The 26,688-nt window shown below is 42.9% G+C and overlaps 1 protein-coding gene across 4 annotated transcripts in view; it reads left to right on the top strand.

Moving 5' to 3' along the window:
- Positions 1-26,688, top strand: part of SDK1 (sidekick cell adhesion molecule 1) — a 961,868-nt gene that overhangs the window by 736,526 nt on the left and 198,654 nt on the right. For all 4 annotated transcript variants that reach the window (XM_054687368.2, XM_518946.7, XM_054687367.2 and 1 more), the window contains exons 18-19: positions 8,433-8,548; positions 10,704-10,896. In XM_054687368.2, coding sequence (XP_054543343.2) covers positions 8,433-8,548; positions 10,704-10,896 — 309 coding nt within the window. The remainder of the gene's footprint in view (positions 1-8,432; positions 8,549-10,703; positions 10,897-26,688) is intronic.

A 26,688-nucleotide genomic window follows, 5' to 3' on the forward strand; every position in this document is an offset into this window, starting at 1 on the left:
GCAAGTTTCTAGCTTGCTTATCTATGTCTGCAGCTCAGTTTTTCAGGCTGCTCTTTGTTAGAAAAGAAATGATTTGGGAGCTGCTTTTTGTTAAAAGGGAAGCCTTGCCAAAGACTCTCTTACCCTCACTGTCTGCCTAAATAATTTCTTTCTAGCTCCTGTATCAATTGGTCCTGTGCCTGGTACAGACAAACAGATTCACAGATGAGAAGCAACCTGCAAGTGAAATAAAACAGCTTGATAAGAGGGGTCCATGGGGGTGTCAGGGAAGTGCCATGTGGCTCAGCCACCCTGTGCCTCTCCGCAGCAGATCCTCTCAAGAGAGTTACCGGGTTCACAAAGTTTACAGGAACCACGTGCATAGTTTTGTTTTACTTTTTTTTTTGGAATACTTTCAGATTCATAGGACAGTTGAGTAGAAAGTTCAAAGAGTTTTGATATACTCTCTGCCCAACATGTACAAAGCCTCTCCCACTATCAGCATCCCCCACCAGAGTGGTACCTTTCTTATGAGCAGTGAACCTACCTTGATACATCACTACTCAAAATCCATAGTTTACGTGAGGGTAAACTGTGCTTGGCACTGTGCATTCTGTGTGCTTTGAGAAGCGTATGGTGACATGTATCCCCCGTTATAGCCTACAGAAGAGTTTCCTTGCCCTCAAAACCCCCGTGCTCCTCCTGTTCACCCCTCCTGACTGCCAACCCCCAGCGCCACTGGTCCTTTTGCTGTCTCCATAATTTGACCTTTTCCAAAATGTCATATGTAGTTGGAATCACACAACACATGGCTTTTCCAGAATGACATCTTTCACTGAGGAATGTTTAATGCATGCGTGTCGTGAAAACACAGCATATATATAGTGAAAACAGCATGAAATATAATTTCACCAGCTGCAATTTTTTTTTCTTTTTCGTCACGGAGTCTCGCTCCGTTGCCAGGCTGGAGTGCAGTGGTGAGATCTCGGCTCACTGCAACCTCTGCCTCCCAGGTTCGAGCAATACTCCTGCCTCATCCTCCTGAGTAGCTGGGACTACAGGCCCGCGCCACCACGCCCAGCTAATTTTTGTGTTTTTAGTAGAGGTGGGGTTTCATCATGTTGGCCAGGATGGTCTCTATCTCTTGACCTCGTGATCCACCCACCTTGGCCTCCCAAAGTGCTGGGATTACAGTCATGAGCCACCGTGCCCGGCCAACAGTTGCAAATGTTTGAATGGCTGTATACAGTGGTTTATGGCTATGAAAACTAACAGATATACCTGTCTCTGGGTCCCTGTATAACCTATCCGAGGCACAGTGAGAGACCACTGCACTGTCCCACCTCCTTCTTCCCCACCCACTCCCAGAAATCGTCTCTTCAGGTAGGAGAAACTGCTACTCTCTGATCCAGGTTTCACATATTTCCATGACATATAAAACCCCTAGTGCCTGAAACTGCTCTTCTGGTTTCTCCTTTCACCTGTGATTATTCCCTGAGTGTCGGGGGCTTCAGGACAGAAGACTTTGTCATTGGCTGTGAGCATCAAGACAGTGTCCAATGGGTTTAGGCTGAGAGCCAGCTCAGGCAGGTGCCTGTGTAGGGGGAATTATCCAGTGAAAAGATATTTTTCTGCTCAGTGAAAACCAGAAAGGAGCATAACACCTGTCACGTCACCAGCCTGCCTCCAGGCCTGCCATTGGAGGCACAGCAAGGGCCTAATGCTAATCATCCGGCGAGGAAGTGTCCTTTGAAGCTTAGTCTGAGCAGCGGGAGGCCACGCTGCACACTTGAAACCCCTTTTGCCTTGACTTTTCTGCAGCATAGTTGGACTAAGCCCTTGTCATTGGCTTAAGAAGGGGCAGGGTTATGTAACCCTCAATAATTAAGACCTTTCCAGCCATAACCACTCTTTTATTTTCAACACTGTCAAGAAGGATTTGCCGGCTGTAACTCTTTCTCGCTTGAGGGCATTTTTAATTCCATTGTCCACAAATTTCTGAGTCATTTCTGATGGCAGTAATCAGGACAAAGAGAAGCCGAAGACCTGGGAATAAAAGCAAGCTTGGCGATTTTTTGAATTAAACCTAGGGTATTGGGAGAAAGGAAACTGAGGCTTTAGAACCTCCCTTGTCCTGTGACTGGGGAAGGAGAGTGTGTGCCCACAGGTCAGGCTCCGAATCTGACACCAGGGAGCCCAGGTAGAGTGAGTGTCACAGCCAGAGACCCAGGTAGAGTGAGTATCATAGCCAGGAGCTCAAGTAGAGTGAGTGTCACAGCCAGGGGCCCAGGTAGAGTGAGTGTCACAGCCAGGGGCTCAGGTAGAGTGAGTGTCACAGCCAGGGGCTCAGGTAGAGTGAGTGTCACAGCCAGGGGCCCAGGTAGAGTGAGTGTCACAGCCAGGGGCCCAGGTAGAGTGAGTGTCACAGCCAGGGGCCCAGGTAGAGTGAGTGTCACAGCCAGGGACCCAGGCAGAGTGAGTGTCACAGCCAGGGACTCAGGCAGAGTGAGTGTCACAGCCAGGGGCTCAGGTAGAGTGAGTGTCAAACCCAGGGCCTCAGGTAGAATGAGTGTCACAGCCAGGGGCTCAGGTAGAGTGAGTGTGAGAGCTCGTGATTTTAGGTAGCCCACATAATGAGAAGGGAGGGGAAAATGCCTTGTTAAATGGGTGAACTCAGGAATTTGTTTTTCTGTAAACATGGTGTGCCCCAGAGAGGCACTGCCTCCAGGATGCAGGACCAGAACTTGACGTGAGGATTGTGCTGCAGCCAAGCAAAGGTACAGACGTCCTCTTGAATCTGCAGGAAACGACTACTTATTTAAATTATGCAAATTTTTTTGTTGCATATGATCCTCATAGCCCTACTTTAGCGAATTTAACAACATTTGATATTTGGTATTCTGGCATTCCAGAGTCAGTAATTGGGCTTCGTGAAACCCCAGAGCTAAACCTACCGAGAATGAGATGCCGTCCTCAACCCCAGAGGTTGTGGGTTCTAAGAGAAAACGTCACAACAAATGTTGGTCTTTTCCCAATAGCTCCTGGCGTTTATTCTTTCTTTTCCCTTTTCTTCCTTTTTCTCCCTCCTCTTGTGTTTTCTTTTCTTTCTTTCAGCAGAGATTGTTCTGGTCATCTATTGCTGCCTAACTGACTACCCCAAAACTTAAGAGATTAAAAGCAACACCTGTTTATATGTCATGATTTTGCGGGTCAGGAGTTGGAGCAGGCCTTGGATATGTGACCGTCTGTGCCTCTCATTCAGTTGGGAAGATGGCTTCGTGCACACGTTGGCGCCGTGGCTAGGAAAGCGGAAAGGCTGGCTCCATGGGCTGTCCACTGGGCAGCTGCCCCTGGCCTCGCCAGCCTGCAGCCTCAGGATCCCCACACTCCTACCGCTGCTCAGGGCTCCCGGAAGGCAGCAGAAGCTGCTAGTTTATTAGGACCTGGATCATACTCTATTGGTCAAGCAGTCTCAGAGCCTACATTGAAGAGTTTCAGACATAGACACCACCTCTTCATGGGAAAAGTATCAAAGAATATGCAGCATTTTGCTTTGCTTTATTTTTTTAGGGACAGGGCCTTACTCTGTTGCTTGGAGTGCAGTGGCAGGAGCATAGCTCACAGTAACCTCAAACTCCTGGGCTCAAACCATCCTCCCACCTCAGCCTCCCAAGTAGCTAGGACTACAGGTGCATGCCACCATGCCTGGCTACTTTTTTTACTTTTGTAGAGACAGATTATCTCACCCTGTTGCCCAGGCTGGTCTCAAACTCCTGGCCTCAAGCGATCCTCCCACCCCAGACTCCCAAAGTGTTGGGATTACAGGCATCAGTCACCATGCCCTGCCTGCAGCATGTTTGAAAAGTGAGATTTATTGTGGTTTCATAATTTACATACAGTAAAACTCACCCTTTCTGGAGTACAGTTATATATACATTTTCACAAACATCTTTAGCCCACATTCACCAGCATAACGGAGATATGACTATTTCTGTCACCTCCCCCAAAAGTCTTTGTGCTTTTATATTCACCCCTTTACCCCCGCCCCAGCACTTGGCAAGCACTGCTGTTTTTTCTTCTTACATCTTTGCCTATTTCAGAACATCATATAAATGGAGCATGCAGTGTGCAGTCTTCAGAACCTGGCTTCCTTCCCTTAGTGTCATGCATTTGAGATTCACCTGTGTGTTCATATGTATAAGTATTTTGTTCCCTTCTACTACTGAGCAGCATCCCATTCCATAGACACACTACAGTTTGTTTCCCATCCATTGGTTTAAAAACATTTAGGATGTTTGCAGTTTGGGGTGATTATTAAAGCTGCTATGAATATCACATATAGATTTTATTTATTTATTTATTTAGAGACAGGGTCTCACTCTGTTGCCCAGGCTGGAGTGCAGTGGTGTAATCACAGCTCACTGCAGCCTCAACCTCCTGAGCTCTAGTGATCCCCCCATCTCAGCCTCCCAAGTAGCTGGGACTATAGGTGTGCGCCATCACGCCCAGCTCATTTTGATTTTTTTTGTGGGGACGGGGTCTCTCTGTGTTACCCAGACTGGTTTCAACCTCCTGGGCTCAAGCGATACTCCCACCTCGGCCTCCCAAAATGCTGGGATTACAAGTGTGAGCCACTATGCCCCGCTTCGTATAGATTTTTATGTGAACTTTTACATGTCTTGTGCACAGTTACCCGGGGGCAGGATTACCGGGTCACGTGGCTCGCACATGTTTAACTTTGTAAGAAAGCACCAAACGGTCCCACCAGGTGGCCGTGCCATGGGCATCCCCATCTCAAACTGCGAGGGCCTCGGGCACTCCACATCTTCATGGACGTGGGTTGTTATTGCTGTTGGTTTGTGATGTTTGAGTCCTTCTAATAGGGGTCCAGGGCATCCCATCATGGTAAATGGGATGGTGAGGTTCTCTTCACTCGTGGATTTCCTGTTGTTCTATTGGCTTTGGTGAAGTAACTATTCTTTTTGCATACATTTTTGGTTTTCTTACAGTTGAATTTTGAAAATTCTTTTTTCTGCATAATAGGTTTTTGTTCTTTTTTTTTTTGTTTTTTTCTTTTTAAGAGACAAAGTCTTACTTGGTTGCTCACTGCAGCCTCACACTCCTGGGCTCAAGGGATCCTCCTGCCTCAGCCTCCCGAGTAGCAGGGACTACAGGTATGCACTACCACACCCAGCTAATTTTTTTTTAATTTTGTAATTCTTTGTAGCGGTGGGGTCTCACTATGTTGCCCAGGCTGGCCTCAAAGTCCTGTCCTCAAGCGATCCTCCTACCTCAACCTCCCAAAGTTCTGGCATTCCAGCCGTCAGCCATGAGCCACAGCACCCGGCCTGGATAAACGTTCTTTATTGGGTATCTGTCTTGCACACGTTGTCTCCCAGTCTGTGGCCTGTCTTTTCATGAAGTCAGCTTTATTCATTTTTTTTCTTTTATGGATTATGTCCTTGATATTCTATCTGAGAAATTTTTGCCTAACCCAATGTCATAACTATTTTTTCCTAGAAGTATTAATAATTATAGGTTTACATTTATGCCTCTGATCCATTTTGAGTTAGGTTTTATAAATGGTAAGAGATACAGATCCAGATTTTGTCTTATTTTGTGAATGAATGTCTAATATTTCCAGCATCATTTGTTGAGATTACTATCTTTTCTTTGTGCTTTTATTGAAAACCAGTGATATATGTGTGAGTAATTTCTTGCCTGTCTTCTCTGATCAATGTGTCCACCCCTTCTCCAGTAACACCCGTTTTAATTACTATTGATTTCTAGTTAGTCTTGAAATCATACAGTAAAGGTTATCCAAATTTTTTTCAGACTTGCTTTGGCTATTCTAGTTACCTTGCTTTTCCATATAGATTTTAGAATCACCTTTTCAATGTCTAGGAGATATCTAGCTGTGATTTTTTTCTTTTCTTTTTTGAGAGCGGGTCTTGCTCTGTAACCCAGGCTGGAGTGCAGTGTAGCTGGGATTTAGATTGGGGTTTTATTCACTATATTGATTGGTTTGGGGAGAATTGACCTCTTTACTGTGTTTTCTTCCAATGCACCCATGTGATATGATTCTGTATTGACTTAGGTGTTTGGTTTCCTTCATTCGTGTTTTGTAGTTTTCCGTGCACAGCTATTGCACGTAGTTTGTTAAACTTGTATCTATTTTATGTTTTTAGAGCTTAAATGAGATATTAGCTGTAGGCGTTTTATAGGTGCCCTTTTTAAAATTTAGAATGTTCCTTTAAATTCCTACTTTGCTGAGAGGGTTTTTTCTTTTTTAAAAAATCACAATTGATTATTAAATTTTGCCGAATGCTTTTCCTAAATCTATTAAGATGTTCATATGTTTTTCTATTTTATTCTGTTGATGTGATGAATTACTTTGATTGTTATTCACATCTTGAGCCAGCCTTCCATGTATAAGATACACCTCGCTTGATCAGGCTAGACTATGGCTGTTATATATTGTTGAATTTTATTTTCTAATATTTTGTTGAGGATTTTTTGAATTTGTGTTCATGATGGATATTGGTCTATAGTTTTCCTTCAGAGGCTTTTTCTGATTTTGGTATCAGGGTAATGCTTTAGAATTGGTTTAATTTATTCTTCAAATGCTTGGTGGAATTCATGCATGAAATATGCGTAGTTCTCACCTTTGTTCCTCTGGATGCTGTGTGTCTGCGCTCCCAAAGCTTCTGTCCTCTCTTGTAGCCCAAATTCAGCCTTCGGCCATTCACTGAGGGTTTTGGGTGAATTGCAGAATTTCCGTTGTCTCCTCCTCCCGCGCTCTGTGACTGGTGAGCAGGACCCATCCTGACTCCTTGGACAGGCCCATCTTTCCTTGTGTTTCCGACCACCTGGCTGGTATGCAACCTAAGCTGTCTTATGGGCTCAGGAAAAGTGATTGTTTTGTACTTTGTTCAGCTTTTCTTGTTCTTAGGTGGATGTGATGTTCTTTCCAACGCTCGGCATCCCAGGCACAGCAAGCCCTGTGTCCATTTTTAACCCACACATTTTACAGGATGGCAAGTAGGGCAGCTTCCTGGTGACTTAGAGAGGGGGCCGAGGGGCATCACAGCCATGACCAGCAGTGGATGGGGACAGAGGGTCCTCCTGCATGCCTGGGAATAGAAGACTTCAGGGGCTTGGCCAAGTTTATGTTTGTTTCATCTCTGCCTGAGACGGGCTTTTGGGGAAGGGAGCCGAGAAGAGTGTAGCGATTTTCACCAGGACCACATGGGATCCCGTGTGTTCCGGCCGAGAAGACCCTCGTTTTTGTTTCTGTGCGTGGATCCACAGGATCCCTTAGGCTTCTGTGCCTCACTTTTAGAACAAGGACCTGAAGAACCAGGACTTTCCTTCCACCCAGTAGAAGCCTCGATGGTGCAGCCGGAGGCTTGGCTCCTCTCTGCAGGCCACTGGGGTTCCCATCCTGAAGAAGCTAGCCCTGCCCACTGCCCTTTCCGGAATGCCTTCAGTTCCCCATTGCCTTATGTATGTGTCATCAGCCATGCTGCTGGGCATGGTAGACAATCCCAGCGAGACCCGTGCACTGTCAGCACCCTGCTTCCCCCCACCCCTCGTCCAGCCGTGCTCCCTGTGCACCCATCCTCGCCAGGCTCCTTGGCAACACTTTGCCTTTTCCCACGGCTCTCCCAGCTGAGAGTGCCCTTCTCAAGAACTTACCCCTCACAAGCCACCCTTCCTCCCAAACACAGTCCAGATGAGGCCCTCCAGCCCTCCCAGGCCAGAGGCAGGCATCTGCCCTTCACGAGTTTGCTGCTCTGCAGAGCATCTGCCTCTTACAGTTACACGAGCATGTCCCCTAGAAAGGGCATGCCTTGAAGGCAGTCATTTGGCAGGTATATAATTGGGTTCAATAGCTGTTCTGTAAAAGAGAGAAACAAACTGTGGAAAATCCAAAAATGATTGTCCCCATTGACAGACAAAGAGAAATTTAACCTCCAACAGTATATATGGGAGGAGGGTGATGATTTTGTTTGCTTGTTCCCCCCCCCCCCCCGCCTCAATGTAATGAACAATTTAGCTTGAAACATAGTGGTATATATTGAGGGAGGATTTCTAGATGAAACCTTGCCTTGATCTCAAATATCTGTTCATTGAAAAAGAGATTAGAGAAAGCTTTGCTTGCCGTCCGTCTTGGAACCACAGGAAAGGCCCATCTGTGGAATGAGAGGATGGTCTGGTCCACCTTTCTGCCTATGCCTTAAAGAATTCTGCAAGAGAAAATGAAAAATAGCCCAATTCTCTTTCTTGGTAATGCCACTGTAAGCTTCCCGAAACATTCATCACACTTCCTCGGTCTCAGTGCAGTAATTGCCTGTGAGCATGATGGCAGCTAAGGGTTTCCTTTCTGTCTCTCCACCCCATGGTCCCTCCTGCCATTTGTTCTGCTGTCGTCAATGACTGCCCTGCCACAGTGCCCACCGCGCCCCCGCAGAACGTGCAGACGGAAGCCGTGAACTCCACCACCATTCAGTTCCTGTGGAACCCTCCGCCTCAGCAGTTTATCAACGGCATCAACCAGGGATACAAGGTACGTGGCCTGGGTTCAGGGCCTGTGGGCAGCTGTCATTGTCTGGAGCCACAGTGTGACGCAGCTGGAGGCAGCCCCTCTTGTGTATCAAGAGCTGGTTGCATTAAGATACAGGGCGTCTTGACCTTGGTGAGACCACCATTTATCCAAAGTCTTGGCATCAGCTCTGCAGGTTCAGAAATTCAAATTCCTAGTTATCAAGAGGATGGTTCATACATCAGTGAGCAATTTCTTATGAGAAAGGCGGGTGGGAGACGTGTCTCAGTGATTAGAATGAATATTTGCACAAACTACTTCTTCCCAGAAGGAGGTCCTCTCAGGAGAACACAGGACCCGAGCAAAGGGAATTGTGTGAGTGATATTTCCATGGAGAAAGGATAGTTTTCTCTCCTCCCTTTCTACTTCAGGGAGAGTTCTGTTTAAAGAACTGAGACCAGTTGATTCCAGCTACCCGCCCGTACTGAATGAGACACATAAACAAATTTCCATCATCCGACTTCTTGTGTCTTTAGCTACCAGAGTGCGTTAACTTCACTGATGTACCAGGATACACCATCACAAAGCACAGCTGATCCTCCCTTTCAGATCAGCTTCTCCTGATTGGATTTGGGAGCCCACCTTGATTTTAGCTACAATAGGTCCACTAATCGTCTTTAATAGACGATAGACGGGGGAAGCTCTATACAGTGAAGGGATTCCATCTAGTTTCCTCAATACCTGGTAATTTCACATTCAGAGGGTGAGTTTCCTCAGACACAAGGTTCGGTTTTCTTTTCCCCCAATTTGGATTCAACTTGCTAAACACTGATTTGTCTGCCAGAAAGGCAGAAGTAGCTGGAAATTTTCCCTGCCTTTCGTTTATCCTCAGAAGTATCCAAAGCCAGAAGCTTTTGTGAAAGAAAATCATATTGATCAAGAAAGATGCTTTTGCCTTCTTGCCTCTCCTGTCGAGTCTCGTTGGCAAGGCTGCAGTGTTCGTTTGATGACTTCGTTGTCAGTTTGATCTGTGTAAATACGCTTTGCGTCCTGCAGCATGTCAACTTTCAGACCCAATTAGTCCTAGAAATGTTTGGTGCCAAAGGAATTAAAAGTCACACACCTACGTAATGCTGCCAAAACATGAACACGCTTTCCTTAGGTTGTGGATATAGACTGTATTTCCTTAAAATTGTAAGCAGTCTCCTAAAATCCTTTTCGCGAAACTAGTGTGATATAAATTATAAATAATTAAGATTATTGCTGTTGAATCATGGATGTCTTTTTTGAGACAGAGTAGGTGCTTTCTAGAAAAATATTTGTATTTGTTTCATTGTGCTGTTTCAGCTGAATTAACAGATGGTTTCATCTTTATTCTTTACTGTTAAAATATATATTATATATGGTATATATTATATATACTATATAGTATATATTATATATGTATATATAATGTATTATATATACATATATACTATATGTATATATTATATATGTATATGTATTATATATACTATATATGTTATATATATGCTATATATGTTATATATAGTATACTATATGTGTATATGTTATGTATGTTATATATAGTATACTATATGTATATATATGTTATGTATGTTATATATAGTATACTATATGTGTATATATATTATATATAATATGTATAATATATACATATTATATATAATATATACATATAGTATATATGTATATATTATATGTTATATGTGTATATATTATATATGTATACATAACATATACTATATGTTATATAGTATATAGGTTGTATATAATATATGTATATATAATATATACTATATATGTGTATATGTTATATATGGATATATGTAATATATATTATATATATGTTTTTTAACCTTCTTAAGTGAAGAGAGGGTGAAGATTTGAGGGAGTGTCCGTTATTCTAATATGAGTTAAGTAGTTATTTACATATACAAGTATAAAATACATGTAAATATACATGCTTGTATACAAAAACCTATAAAATATATTTTTATCTCAACTTTTCTCAAGCGTGATTATAAAATGCAGGATTTATGGACTTTCTTAATTATGACTTTACATTTTAAAAGACAAAATAAAATTCTGCTGCAGACATGAGTGTGGAGAAATGCCATTGAAAACAGGCTGTCTTTTTCACCCTGTTCCATCTCAGCTTCTGGCATGGCCGGCAGATGCCCCCGAGGCTGTCACTGTGGTCACTATTGCCCCAGATTTCCACGGAGTCCACCATGGACACATAACGAACCTGAAGAAGTTTACCGCCTACTTCACTTCTGTTCTGTGCTTCACCACCCCTGGGGACGGGCCTCCCAGCACACCTCAGCTCGTCTGGACTCAGGAAGACAGTGAGTATTCCTTTCTGCGTGTCTCTTAAGTCAGTTGTCAAAGAGGTGTATACCGCTGCGACTTTCAGAATCAGGCAAGGGCAGAGGTGGATCACGAGGAGGCCCCGGATTTTTGGGGTGCTTGCAGTCAGCTCACCTAGGGAGATCAGGCATCAGTACTGATAATGCCTCGCAGAGGATGGCACGTGGACAGTGGAGGGTGGCCTTGGCTCAAGGAAGGAGCTCTGGGGACAGGGGGTGGAGAATCAGGTTCCAGCTGTGTGGCCACAGCTTTGGTCTTGCTGAACTTGCTCTTCACCTAGAGTTCAATTTCTGATTCCCTCACCTGCTTCCATGATTCCCCCCTGACGCCCCCCAGCCCATTCTTCCCTGACCATCGCTCCCAGGGTCCTTTTCCCCACACCCTTCTAAGCTCCCTGAGTTTGCATTACCTCCATCTGGTCAGTTCGAAGCCACTCCTTCTCTGCTCGCAGGCCAGCTGACGCATCTGGAAAACGTTAGCTAATGAAGTTACCCCGAGAAAATAGTCACAGATGCACACAAAGATTTATATATATACAAGGCGGCTCGTTACAGTTATTTGTAGTTGGAAAAAATGTGAAAAGCATTCAGATGTTCCAGATGAGGAGAATTGGGAAAAAGTGTAGAATGACAACATAAGAAATATTTTGTAGTTGTTGAGAAAACAAAACTCTGAAGATCAAAAATTGTGTGCAAAAATGGTCATGATATAACATTGTGAAATAATAGTATACAAAACTATGAGATCCAAATTTTATAAAAATACACTGTATGAAATATGAACAGAGAAAAGACCTTGGAAGAAATAAGTCACACAAATTTAAGACTTGTTATCCCTATGTGGTATCATTATGAGTAGTTTTGGCATATTTCGTTGTATTTTTTTGCATTTTCTAATTTCTACCACGAGTCTGTACTCCCTCTATAATGAAAGTTAAAACTAGAATAATTAGGGCCATGCAGTGGTTCATGCCTGTAATCCCAGCACTTTGGGAGGCTGAGGCAGTTGGATCACGAAGTCAGGAGTTCAAGACGAGCCTCGCCAAGATGGTGAAACCCCGTCGTTACGAAAAATACAAAAATTAGCTGGGCGTGGTGGCAGGCGCCTGTAATCCCAGCTACTCGGGAGGCTGAGGCAGGAGAATCACTTGAACCCAGGAGGCGACGTTGCAGTGAGCCATGATCATGCCACTGCACTCCAGCCTGGGTGACAGAGTGAGACTCTGTCTCAAAAAAAAAAAAAAAAAAAAACTAGGAAAATTATTTTTTAAGTCACCCTGGGCTGCTGCTTGTCTCTCCCCCAGTGCTGGATGGGCTCAGCCTTCTGAACTTGTCTCTACTAGAGTTTGGCCGTCGCCACCTCCACCCCGTGCTGCTCCCATTTTTGGACTCCCAGCCTTACCGCACTCCCAGCAGGTGACATTTGCAGAGGGCAAGGCCACCAAGACGGATTCCTTGCCTTCCTACTTCACCCTTTATTTCCATGTCCTTACGCTTGCCTCTCTCCTCTTTCCTCTCAAACGATGCAGTATAGCCTTTCTAAGGGTCCTCCGTCATCCTGTTCCCTTCTTCCCCTCTCTGTCTTCATGGCGCTATTACTTCTTCCAATCTTTTTACTATTGGATCCTTTCCCTCCTCCCTCCCACAAATATGTTCAGGTCTCCCTCACTCAAAATCGGCAGCTCCCTGACTGTGCTGCCCCTGGAGCTGCCGGGATGGCTCCCCACTCCCTTTTAGTCTAACCATTGCTTTGACCTTGAACGCCTTATGTTCTCCCTGACCCTTGGCAGCCTAGCTTTCTCCTTGCCACTCTCCTGGAACAATCTCACCATTGACTCAAGGTCTATGTCAAATGAGTGACACGGGAGGAATAGAACACGGATTTCTTGACCCTCTGAGACCAACAATCAATCCCTCCTCACAAAAAAGATGAAATGAAAAGTAGCCCTGCTGCTGCTGTGAACTGATCCCAGAAGTTGTTCCCATACTCTGCCTTTGCTCTGCTTTCTACTTTTGTTTAACTGATTTTGGGTTTTTTTTGTTTGTTTTTTGGGTTTTTTGTTGTTGGTGGTGGTGGTGGTTTTTTGTTGTTGTTGTTGTTGTTTTTGAGACAGAATCTTGCTCTGTTGCCCAGGCTGGAGTGCAGTGGTGCAATCTTGGCTCACTGCAACCTCTGCCTCCAGGGTTCAAGCAATTCTCCTGCCTTGGCCTCTCAAGTAGCTGGGATTACAGGTACCGGCCACCATGTGTGGCCAATTTTTTTGTATTTTTAATAGAGATGGGGTTTCACCATGTTGGCCAGGCTGCTCTGGAACTCCTGACCTCAGGTGATCCGCACGCCTCAGCCTCCCAAAGTGCTGGGATTACAGGCATGAGCCACCACACTCACCAAAGTTAACTGAAATTTTTATTGAGAGCATTACAGATTAACATGCAATTATATGAAATAATATTGAGACCGTGTACATTTAGCCCAGTTTCTGCCAAGCTGACATTTGCGAAACTATGGTATTGCATCACGTCCAGGATATTGACACTGATGATACAATTCACAGATCCGATTTGGGTTTCTCCAGTTTTGTTTTTTCTCTTTTGTGCGTATGTGTGTGTTTAGTCCTGTACAATTTGTCACATGTGTAGGTTTGTGTATCTACCACGATAATCAAGATCTTGAATGTTTCTAAGGCCACAAAAATCATCTGGGTTCCTTTATAGCCACACCCACCTTCCTCCGGCTCTTCCTTTCTAACCTGTATGCCTTTCATTTCCTTTTCTTGCATGATTTGCAGTGTCTAGGATTTCTAGTACTATGCTGTAAGAGTGATGAGACCAGACATCCTTGCCTGCTTCTCACCTGAGACGGAAAACACTCAGTCGTTCACTGTTAAGGATTTTTTTTTTAATCAAGTTGAAGTTATTCCTCACTATTGCTAATTGGTTCAGAGTTTTTGACATAAATAAATCTTACTTTTTTTCACGTGCTCTTACTGCATCATTTGACATGATCATCTGGTTTTTCTTCTTAGCTTGTTGATCTGTTAGATTACATTGACTGATTTGCAAATGTCAAACCAGCTTTGTGTACTTAAATTCAACTTGGTCACCATGTGTAATTCTTTTCATATGCTGTTGGATTGACTTTGCTAGCACTTGGCGAAGGACTTTTGCATGTAAGTTCATGAGAGATATTAATCTGTAGTTGTCTTTTTTTGTGTGTTATCTTTGTCTGGTGTTGGTATCAGAGTAATATGGTCCTATGAAATATGTTTAGAAGTATTCCCACTTCTACGTTCTGGAAGAGATTGTGTAAAATTGGTGTCAATTTCTCTTTAAATGTTTGGTAGAATTTTCCAGTGAAACTCTCCGGGACTGAAGAATTTTTTCTAGGAATATTTTTAATATAAATGCAATTTATAAATGGTTTTAGGACTATCCAGGTTGTCTGTTTCATCTTGGCTGAGTTTTGGGAGTTGATGGTTTTCAAGGAGTTGATCCTCTAAGAGTTCAGATTTGTATGAAAATGTTTGCAGCACCACCTTCTTAACCGTTGCAGGATCTGTAGTGATGTCCTGTTTTTTATTCCTGATATTGATGATTGGTTCTTCTGGCTTTTTAATGTTGTCATTCTTCCTGGAGATTCTTCAGTTTTGCTTGTTATTTTTTGTTTGTTTTTGTTGTTGTTGTTGTTGTTGTTGTTTGTTTTTTTAGAACCAGCCTCTTGTTCCAGGTCTCCTCTTCTTCATGGTCTCCTTCATTTTCAACTTTATTGGTTTCTGCTCTTTATAATTTCCTTCCTCTGCTTGCTTTGAGTGTATTTTGCTCTCCCTTTTCTGCTTTCTTGAGGTAGCCATGTTGGTTATTGGTTGAAGGCCTTTCCTTGTTTCCAGTGTGAGCGTTTAGTGCTGTACATTTCTGCTTCCATGATGCTTTAGCTGCATCCCAGATGTTTTGACACTCTGTGCTTTCATTTTCATCCAATTCTCTGTATTTTTATTTCCTTTGAGATACTCTCTGTGACCCATGAATTAATTGGAAGTGTGCTGTTCATTTTCCATGTGTTTGGAGATTCTATTGTCTTTCTGCTACTGATAATCTAATTTGATTCCATTATGATCAGAGAACACACTTCATATAATTTTAGTTATTTTATATTTGTTGAAGTTTGTTTAATGGCCTACGATATGGTCAATCTTGGTGAATGTTCAATGAATGATTTTTTAAAAATGTCTATTTCTGCTTTTCAATTGTAAATTTTATGTCTCAGAGAAAACTGGAAATAATCTCAATTTTTTTTTTTTTTTTTTTTTTTTTAGAATTTTCTGACTGAATCATTTTTTGGTAGGCAGGGAGCCTGTTTATCCTATTTAGGATAATAACACATCTTCGTAAATGTCAAATATCACATTAAAAGACTGAAGGTAGGGTTGAAGTCACCTCTGGGGGGTGTAGCTTTTAAAAGGAAAGTTTGGAGCCTGAATGAGAGGGGCTTCAGGGGCCAGCTGACCACAGTCACCTGGTGCTGGCCTCCTTCATAAAGAAGAACAAGAACAGCAAGTAGGTAACCACACTTCAAATAGATCCAAGAGAGAAGCTGGAATTCAATAGAGAAGTGACAGGAAGCACCTATGGCAAGGAGGAAGGTGAAGTGCAGCAGCTCCTCCGGGACTGAGATCGGCTGGGAACCCAGAGAGGTTCCCCACTGTGGTAAAAGGGACAGCGAGAGACCCCCGTGGTCCACATTCCCACCACAGACTCCTGCAATCCGAGCCACGGGAAAGCCCCTCAAAACTCACAGGCCCAAGACTCAGGTAGGGAGACTCTCACAGGGAGACCGTGTGATGTCTTGCTCCAGAGAGGGAGCCCACACTGCACCCACACGCCCGAGCCCAGAGCAGCTGCTGTGCAGTGCTGCTCAAAGAGCCCAGCCCCACCAGAATATTCCGCCGTGAGTCCCACCAGACCATTCCGCCCCGGGTCCCGACAGACCATTCTGCCCCGGGTCACGACAGACCATTCCGCCCCGGCTCCCGACAGCCTCTGCATCTCCATATTCTGCAGCCCCACTGACATCCCCTGCCCCCAACCACCACCACTGCTGGCTGCTGCCACCAGAGGCAAAGCACAAGCCATTGGCAGTCACCCCCAGTGGTGGGGCTGCTGGGCATTTTCACTCGTCTTGAGGACAGACTTCGCTTCCAGGCACCCTGAGGTCAGACTCTCCCACCCACAGTTGCCACCTGGGTCTGAAGCACACCTCCCCAGCAGCAGGGCCACAGTGCAGCCATTGCCAGCCCTACCAAGTGTTCTGCCAGGAACCTGGGGGTCACCCCACCCCTGCTGACCACAGCCAGCAACTGCACACACCACCAGGGGTCCTGAGGACAGGCCTGCTCGGCTTGGTCCACCTCCCCCAGTATGAGCAACACTATCCAGGGCCCTGGGCTCACCCTGCCCTGTCCACCACTATGAGCACCTGAGTACTTCTCCTGGGGACCTGAAGTCGGGCCCACCCAACCTGCTGCACCATCACAGCTGGCACCCATTCCTACACACCACCCCTGGGCCTGGGGACTGGCCTGCTCAGCCTGTCACAGCCACCAGCAATACCAGTGCAGACTGCTAAGGAGCCAGGGGATTGTCCCACCACTGCTACTGTCACTGCCTATAGCATGCCTGCTGTCCAGGGCCTTGAGAACCCACCCACCTGCTTGGCCCCCTGCAGCCATTGCCAGCACCTGAGCAACCCACCTAGAATGCCAAGAATGAGCCTGTCTGGATCACTCTGGGATGTAAGGACAGGCACACTCAGCCCACTGCTGCCACCACTGGGGCCCAAGGATTGGCCCACCTGGTGTCCCTGTCCCCAGCAAAACTTTACCACAGCCTCTACTAACAACCACACCCTAAGCCGCTGAGGAAATCACAGACACCACTGATGCTGTTTACAGCCAAATAAATTATATGGAGACTACACTACTGCTTCATCCAGAATCAAAGCCAAAGTACCCTATCCAATCAACACCATAGATACATCTTCAGGAAAAAACCCTCCTTTATGAAAGCAAATCCAAAAAATTAGAAGAAGCAACTGTTACACCAGATGTGCAGATATCAACATAAGGACACAAGAAATATGAAAATGCAAGGAAGTATAACACTTCCAAAGGAACATGGTAATTCTCTAGCAACAGATTCCAATGAAAAAGAAATTATGAAATCCCAGAAAAAAATAAAAAATAATGATATTAAGGAAAGTCAGATAAAAGAGACACAGATAAATAATACAAAATAATCCAAAAAACATTTCAATACATGAATGAGAAATTTACCAAAGAGATAAATATTATAAAAAAGAACCGAACAGATATCCAGGAACTAACTAATTCATTGACTGAAATTTAAAAATACAATAGTAAGCTTCAGCAGTAGACTAGATGAGACAGCAGAAGGAATTTCAGAATTTAAAGTTGAATAAAGACTATGTGATATATGAGTCACCATAAAGGAATGAGTATTTGAATTTTTGATGTCCCAGAAGTTGAAAAGAAAACCAAAGGGATACAAACCTGATTTAACAAAATAATGGCTGAAACCCAAGTCTAGCAAGAGATTTAGACATCCAGATATGGGAGGCTCAGAGATCCACAAATAAATAGATACTATTCAGAAAGGTCTTCTCCATGGCACATTATAGTCAAATTATCAAAAGTTGAAGACAGAATTCCAAAAACACCAAAAGAAAAGCACCTACTCACTTATAAGAGAACCCCCATCAGACTAACAGTGGATTTATCAGCAGAAACCTTACAAGCCAAGAGAAAAATGGGATGATATATTCAAAGTACTGGGGAAAAAAAATAACTTGTCAGCCAAGAGTACTATATGCATAAAAGTTATCCTTCACAAATGAAAGAGAAATAAAGTATTTCCTAGATAAGTAAAAGCTGAGGGAATTCATCTCCACTGGACTGGCCCTACAAGAAATGCTTAATGAATTCCCACACCTGAAGTGAAAGAACAATATCTACCATCATGAAAATGTACAAACGTATAAAACCCATTGGTAGAGCAAACACACAAATAAGGAAGAGAAAGGACCCAAATGTTACCACTACAGAAAACCACCAAACCTCAAAAATAAACAAAAAGAAAGAAGGGAACAAAGGATATATAAACCAACCAGAAATCAATTAATAATTACTAGAATAAGCCCTGACATATCAATAGTAACCTTAAATTTAAATGGATTAAAGTATCCAAAAAGATAGACTGGCTGAATGGATGAAAACAAAAACAAAAACAAACCATGACCCAACTATAGGCTGTGTACAGGAAACTCAGCTCACTTGTAAAGACACATGTAGACTGAAAGTAAAGAGATGGAAAAAGAGATTTTGTGCAAACAGAAAGCAAAAGTGAACAGGAGTAGGTACGCTTAGATAAAATACTTTAAGTAAAAAACAGTAAAAAGAGACAAAGAAGGTTATTGTGTAATGATAAAGTTATGAATTCAACAAGAGGATATAACAATTCTAAACATATATAGACCAAACACTGGAGCACTCAGATATATAAAGCAAATATTATTAGATCTACAGGGAGAGACAGCAATACAGTAATACTTGGGGACTTTAACATCCCCCTCTCAGCATTAGACAGGTCATCTTGACAGAAAAATAACAAAGAAACATTGGATTTAAACTGCGCTTTAGACTAAATGGACCTAACAGACATTTACAGAACATTTCATCTAATAGCTACAGAATGCACATTCTTTTCATCAGTACATGTAACATTCTCCAAGATAGACCATATGTTAGGACACAAAGCAAATCTCAACAACTTTTAAAAGACTAAAATTCTATTGATATCTTCTTAGACCACAATGGAATAAAACTGGAAATCAATAATGAGGAACTTTGGAATCTGTACAAATACATGGAAATTAAATAGCATGCTCCCGAATGACCTTTGGGTCAAGGAAGAAATCAAGGAGGAAATTTAAAAATTTCTTTTTTTTTTTTTTTGAGACGGAGTCTCGCTCTGTCACCCAGGCTGGAGCGCAGTGGCGCAGTCTCGGCTCACTGCAAGCTCCGCCTCCCAGGTTCACTCCATTCTCCTGCTTCAGCCTCCTCAGTAGCTGGGATTACAGGCGCCCACCACCACACCTAGCTAACTTTTTTGTATTTTTTAGTAGAGACGGGGTTTCACCATGTTAGCCAGGATGGTCTCGATCTCCTGACCTCGTGATCCGCCCGCCTCAGCCTTCCAAAGTGCTGGGATTACAGGTGTGAGCCACCGCGCCCGGCCAGAAATTTCTTGAAACAAATGAAAATTGAAATACGACATACAGAAACCTACAGGATACAGCGATGCTAAGAGCCTACAATAAATGCCTACATCAGAAAAAAGTAGAAAGATTTCAAACAATCTAGTGATACACCTCAAAGAAAAACCAAACCCAAAATTAGTAGAAGGAAAGAAATAATAAAGATCAGAGCAGACCTAATGAAACACAGACTGAAAAACAATAAATGTGTTTTTTGGCTGCATAAATGTCTTCTTTTGAGAAGTGTCTGTTCGTGTCCTTCGCCCACTTTTTGATGGGGTTGTTTGTTTTTTTCTTGTAAATTTGTTGGAGTTCATTGTAGATTCTGGATATTAGCCCTTTGTCAGACTAGTAGGTTGCAAAAATTTTCTCCCATTTTGTAGGTTGCCTGTTCACTCTGATGGTAGTTTCTTTTGCTGTGCAGAAGCTCTTTAGTTTAATTAGATCCCATTTGTCAATTTTGGCTTTTGTTGCCATTGCTTTTGGTGTTTTAGACATGAAGTCCTTGCCCATGCCTATGTCCTGAATGGTAATGCCTAGGTTTTCTTCTAGGGTTTTTATGGTTTTAGGTCTAACGTTTAAGTCTTTAATCCATCTTGAATTAATTTTTGTATAAGGTGTAAGGAGGGGATCCAGTTTCAGCTTTCTACATATGGCTAGCCAGTTTTCCCAGCACCATTTATTAAATAGGGAATCCTTTCCCCATTGCTTGTTTTTGTCAGGTTTGTCAAAGATCAGATAGTTGTAGATATGCGGCATTATTTCGGAGGGCTCTGGTCTGTTCCGTTGATCTATATCTCTGTTTTGGTACCAGTACCATGCTGTTTTGGTTACTGTAGCATTGTAGTATAGTTTGAAGTCAGGTAGTGTGATGCCTCCAGCTTTGTTCTTTTGGCTTAGGATTGACTTGGCGATGTGGGCTCTTTTTTGGTTCCATATGAACTTTAAAGTAGTTTTTTCCCATTCTGTGAAGAAAGTCATTGGTAGCTTGATGGGGATGGCATTGAATCTATAAATTACCTTGGGCAGTATGGCCATTTTCACGATATTGATTCTTCCTACCCATGAGCATGGAATGTTCTTCCATTTGTTTGTATCCTCTTTTATTTCCTTGAGCAGTGGTTTGTAGTTCTCCTTGAAGAGGTCCTTCACGTCCCTTGAAAACACATGAAAAAATGCTCACCATCACTGGCCATCAGAGAAATGCAAATCAAAACCACAATGAGATACCATCTCACACCAGTTAGAATGGCAATCATTAAAAAGTCAGGAAACAACAGGTGCTGGAGAGGATATGGAGAAATAGGAACACTTTTACACTGTTGGTGGGACTGTAAACTAGTTCAACCATTGTGGAAGTCAGTGTGGCAATTCCTCAGGGATCTAGAACTAGAAATACCATTTGACCCAGCCATCCCATTACTGGGTATATACCCAAAGGACTATAAATCATGCTGCTATAAAGACACATGCACACGTATGTTTATTGCGGCACTATTCACAATAGCAAAGACTTGGAACCAACCCAAATGTCAAACAATGATAGACTGGATTAAGAAAATGTGGCACATATACACCATGGAATACTATGCGGCCATAAAAAATGATGAATTTATGTCCTTTGTAGGGACATGGATGAAATTGGAAATCATCATTCTCAGTAAACTATCACAAGAACAAAAAACCAAACACCGCATATTCTCACTCATAGGTGGGAATTGAACAATGAGAACACATGGACATAGGAAGGGGAACATCACACTCTGGGGACTGTTGTGGGGTGGGGGGAGGGGGGGAGGGATAGCACTAGGAGATATACCTAATGCTAAATGACAAGTTAATGGATGCAGCACACCAGCATGGCACATGTATACATATGTAACTAACCTGCACATTGTGCACATGTACCCTAAAACTTAAAGTATAATAATAATAATAAAAACAATACAAATGGTTAAACAAAACTCAGTTTTAGGGAAGATACACAAAATCAATAAACTCCTAGCTAGACTTAAGAAGAATAAAAGACAGATTACCTAAGGAAACAAAATCAGAAATGCAAAAGGAGACATTATAACTGACACCACAGAAATACAAAATATCATTTGAGACTCTTACTAACAACTATACACTAACAAATTGGAAAACCTAGGAGAAATGGATAAATTCCTGAACACATACAACCTACCAAGATTGAATCAGAAAGAAACATAAAATCTGAACAGACTAATAATGGGTAATGAGATTGAATCAGTAATAACTCTCCCAACAAAGAAAAACCCAGGGCCAAGTGGTTTCACTGACAAATTCTACCAAACTTTCAAGGAAGAACTAATACCAATTCTCCTCAAACTATTCCAAAAAATTAAAGAAGAGGAAATTCTTTCTAATTCATTTTATGAGGTCAGTGTTGCCCAGATACCAAAACCAGACAAGGACATAACAACAAAAAACTACAGTCCATTATCCCTGATGAATATAGACACAAAAATCCTCAACAAAAATACTAGCAAACTGAATCCAACAGCACGTCAGAAATATAATACACCATGCTCATGTGAGATTTATCCCAGGGATGCAAGGATGGTTCAACATATACATATCCATAAATGTGATACATCACTCCAACATAATAAAAGACAAAAACCATGTGATCATCTCAACAGATGCATAAAAAGCATTTAATAAAATGTAACATCCCTTTATAATAAAAACTCTCAACAAACTAGGCATAGTAGAAACATACCTCAATATGATAAAGTCTATATATGAAAAACCCACAGCTAACATCACACTGAATGGGGAAAAGCTGAAATCCTTTCCTCTGATAACTGGAACAAGACAAAGATGCCCACTTTCATCACACCTATTTGTAGTACTGGAAGTCCTAGCCACAGCAGTCAGGCAAAAGAAAGGAATAAAAGGCATCTAAATTGGAAAAGAGGAAGTCAGATTGTTCTCTTTGCAGATGACATGATCTTGTGTCTAAACAAACCTAGACTCCACCAAAAAACTCTTATATCTGATAAATAAATTCGGTGAGGTTGCAGGATACAATAGCAACACACAAAAATCAGTAGCATTTCTATAAACCAATAATGAACTAGCTGAGAAAGAAATCAAGAAGTTGATTCCATTTACAATAGCTATAAAAGAAAAACATATCTAGGAATTAATTTAACCAAGGAGGTGAAAGATCTCTACAAAGAAAAATACAAAACATTGATGAAAGAAACTAAGAAACTGAAGAAGACACAAATAAATAGAAAGACATCCCATGCTCATGGATCAGAAGAATAAGCATTATTAAAATGACCATACTCCCCAAATGAATCTAATGACTCAATGCAATCTCTATCAAAATACCAGTGTCATTTTCACAGAAATAGCAAAAAAAAAAAAAAAAAAAAAAAACCCATAAAATCTTGTGGAACCCAAAAAGAGCCTAAATAGCCAAAGCAATCCATAGCAAAAATAATGAAACTGGAGGAATCACACTACCTATCTTTGAAATATATGACAAGTCTATAATAACCAAAACAGCATGGCATAGTATTGGCGTTAACAACAGACACATAGACCAATGGAACAGAATAGAGCACCCAGAAATATATCCATATATTTACAACCAACTGATTTTCGATAAAGGTGCCAGGATACCTTCAATAATTTTGGTGCTAGGAAAATTGGATATCCATATGCAGAAGATCGAAATTAAAAAATAACTCAAGATGGATTAAAGACTTAAATGTAACACTTGAAATTATAAAACTACTAAAATAAAACACAGGGGAAACACTTCAGGACATTAGTGTAGGCAAAGATTTTATGGCTAAGATCTCAAAAGCACAGGCAACAAAACCAAAAATAGACAAATGGGACTATATCAAACTTAAAAACTCCTGTACAGCAAAGGAAATGGTAAACAGAGTGAAGACACAGCCTGTTGAATGGGAGAAAATATTTGCAAACTATTCATCTGGTAAGGGATTAATATCTAAAATATACAAAGAACTCAGCTCAACAGTTAAAAAAATCTCATTTAAAAAGTGGGCAAGGGACATGAATAAACCCTTGTCAAAAGCAGACATACAGATGGTCAACATGTCTATGAAAAAATGCCCAGTATCACTAATCATCAAGGAAATGCTAATCAAAACCACAATGAGGTACCATTTTATCCCAGTCAGAATCACTAGAATTAAAAAGACGTAAAAAATGCTGACAATCATGTGGAGAACAGGGAACTCTAATACACTGTTGGTGATGATGTAAATTAGTACAGCCACAATGGAAAACAGTATAAGTTTTCAAAAAACTAAAAATAGAACTACCCTGTGAGCCAGCAATCCCACTATTGGGTATTTATCCATACGAAAGGAGTCAGTACATCAAAGGATACCCATACCCCATGCTTACTTCAGCACCATTCACAGTAGCCAAGATACGGAATCAACCCAAGCATCCATCAGTAGACCAACGGATAAGAAAATGTGGTGTATATACACAGTGGAATACTATTCAGCCACAAGAAAGAATGAAATCCTGTCATTTGCAGCAACATGCAGGGAACTGGAGAGCATTACAACAATGCCCTCAGGAAAACAAATATCACAAGTTCTCACTCATAAGTAGTAGCTTAAAAGGCCAATCTCATGGAGATAAGAGAGTAGAATGAAAGATACTAGAGGCTGGGAGGGGGTGTGTCGGTGGAGCAGGGTGGTGGGGAGAAAGAGAGGTTAGTTGATGGGCATAAACATTCAGTTAAACAGAAGGAGTAAGTTCCAATGCTCCGTGGCACAGTAGAGTGACTACAGCTAACAATGATGTATATTTCAAAATACCAAGGAAAGAGGATTTCGAATGTTCACAACACATAGAAATGATAAATACTCCAGGCCATAGGCACTCGGAACACCCTAACTTGGCCGTTACACAGTCAGTGCCTGTAACAAAACGTCACCTGTACCATAGAAATGTGTACAAGTATTATGTATCAATAAAAAAGAAAGTAAAGAAAGCTTCAGACTCTTGGGTGCTGGAGAAACGGCCTCCTTTTCTCTCTAGCTGATGGTGCTGTAGTTAGTTCCACACCCAGCAGGACTTCTTTCCCAAAGCTCCGAGGAAATGAGAAGTTGTTGGGAGAGGGTAGCAGTAAAGAGGAAATAGAATATAAATTTTAAGCTGAGACATCGCCAGCTGATTCCAGCAGAGCTAGAGGACAGCATCTTTGGGCAGGAATCCAGGAAGCAGAAACACTGAGAATATAAAAGGAGCAAAAAGGTTTCTTTCCTTCTCCATCGATTGAAAAAAGAACAAGTCAGTGCAAAAATCTGTCAGAATGTCTTTCTGGAGGCTCACAATTGTGGGAGGATGAGATGGTCTTGACAGCCATTCTATTTTACCATCTTCCACACTAGAAAAGTGAAATTTGTCAGAGCATTTGAGCTTATCTGTGAAAAGTCTTTTCAAAGTTTCACCCAGATGAGTGGTTGTTTTTTTTTTTTTTTTTTTTTTTTTTGAGGCTGTTACCATTTTTTTAAAATTACGACTTGTGTTAGAAGGCTTTGTCCAAGTACCAACTCAGTGCTCGGTATGGAATTCACCCTAAAAATCTAATGTTTGTGCAAGTGAGGCTGGCAGTAACCAGAACAGGGACTTTGCAGGGGTGAGACTTCTCTGTAGGAATCCTGGATACTCTTTCAGGACAACTGACACCCTTGACTTCATGCTCTCCTATTTTAAGCTGAAAGACTTGCATTTTTTATTGCTAAAAAGATTTGAATGTGGCGCCATCCAGCAGGTTCACTAGGGGAGTCATGTGGCGTGGAGCTTTCAGTAGGAACCAGGGTTCCCTGCCTGGCATGGAGGGTGTACTCAACTGATACATACAGAAACGGAGGGATGTCTCGTCTCTTCTCCATCATTCTTTTCCTCCCTTTTCCCCAGTTCTGCCTTTGAACTACTCTTTCCTCCTGCCCTTTTCTCCTCCCTGGCTTTGTCGCTATGTTTCTCCTGAACGGGTATCTGGAGGGGTAAGCATGGGGGCATTGTCAGAGAGGAGGTAGGGCTCTCAATGGCAAGCGGGGAAGCAGGGCCAACCCGGGCAGCTGTGTTTGTGTTTGCTGCTGAGAGCAGTGGATGGAGGGGCACTTTCAGGCACCACACAGGTGCCTTTGGTGCCTGACTTAGGGAATGGGAGTGCACTGTCTCTCTTCCCCTCATCCTTCCCTCCATTTGCTCGTAAGACGCCAGCCTCCCCAAAAGCGTTTCCATTTCCATCTGCTCCTCATGCCTTGCACAGCAGCTATGGCTATAGGGAGACCATGGCAGGCACATGGCAGGGCTTGGGAGTAACGGCATCCGGGAGAACATCACCATCACGACATCCACCTATCTCCTCCAGATAGCCAGGCATCCTCTCCTCCCTCCCCATCACCACAGAGTGTGGGCTGGCCCTGATGGGACCGATGGGACCTGGTATGGGAACACTAAAAGGCTCTAGACCTGGGTGAGCTGGTGCAAGAGATGTGGGTCAGAACTGCCAAATGTCCCTGCTGTCCGGCCAGCAGCGACTTGCTGTGGGCCCTGCTGTCCCTGAGTCGCGGGCAGGTGGTCCATCTGCATGTGGGGCGGAGCTCTGCGCCTGTGGCCGCCCTTCCTCAAGCAGTTTGCTTTGCTGAGCTGCACCTGCATCTTGGATTTTTAACTCATGTTTTAGACTCTCAGGTCTTTTCTCTGGGGTGGCATCCTCTGATCCTAGGAATGAATGAGTTTATGTTCTGATGAGAGGTTCATCATCATGACAGCGGCTGATGATCATGGAACATTTTCATGGTGCCCGGGACATCCTCGTGTTTTCGTGTTTTATTACATTTTATTCTCATAATTGTCTCGCTGAGTTATTTTTATTTTCCCTGTTTCACACATTAACAGACTAAGGTGTTGAGAGTGTAATTTCATAGGCAGCAAGTAGCTCAGCCAGGTCTGACACCCAGCTTGGACGCCAGCGTTCAAGCGTAACTCTGCGGCTCTGCCTGCCCGTGTTAGCAAGGGGGCCGCAGGGCACAGAAGCTCCTGGGAAAGGAATTTGTTTTTGCTGGGACTTTCTCAGGCCACTGCCTCACCCCTCTGGAATCCTTCAGGATACCGATTGGGTTTGGAGCCTGGAGTTCTGGACCAGGTTGGCAGGTGAGCCTGCCTCTGGGCCCAGGGTCCTTTTCTGGTTTGCACAAGGTTCCAGATGGCCCCCACACAAGCCAGACACGGGGCTGCATACACCATGGAGGAACACTCAGAGGAGGCAGTTGCTCTTGAGAATCCAGCCAGCCTGATTGTTCTAATCAGATTAGATCAAGGAGAAAGACAGAGAATGGTTTGTGTATAAATCTCCTGCCACCAGTAGCTCCAGTGCCCTGTGTGGCTGGGATGAAGCTGGAGAA

Source organism: Pan troglodytes, chromosome 6, assembly GCF_028858775.2.
Source record: "Pan troglodytes isolate AG18354 chromosome 6, NHGRI_mPanTro3-v2.0_pri, whole genome shotgun sequence".
NCBI classification, from domain to species: domain Eukaryota; kingdom Metazoa; phylum Chordata; class Mammalia; order Primates; family Hominidae; genus Pan; species Pan troglodytes.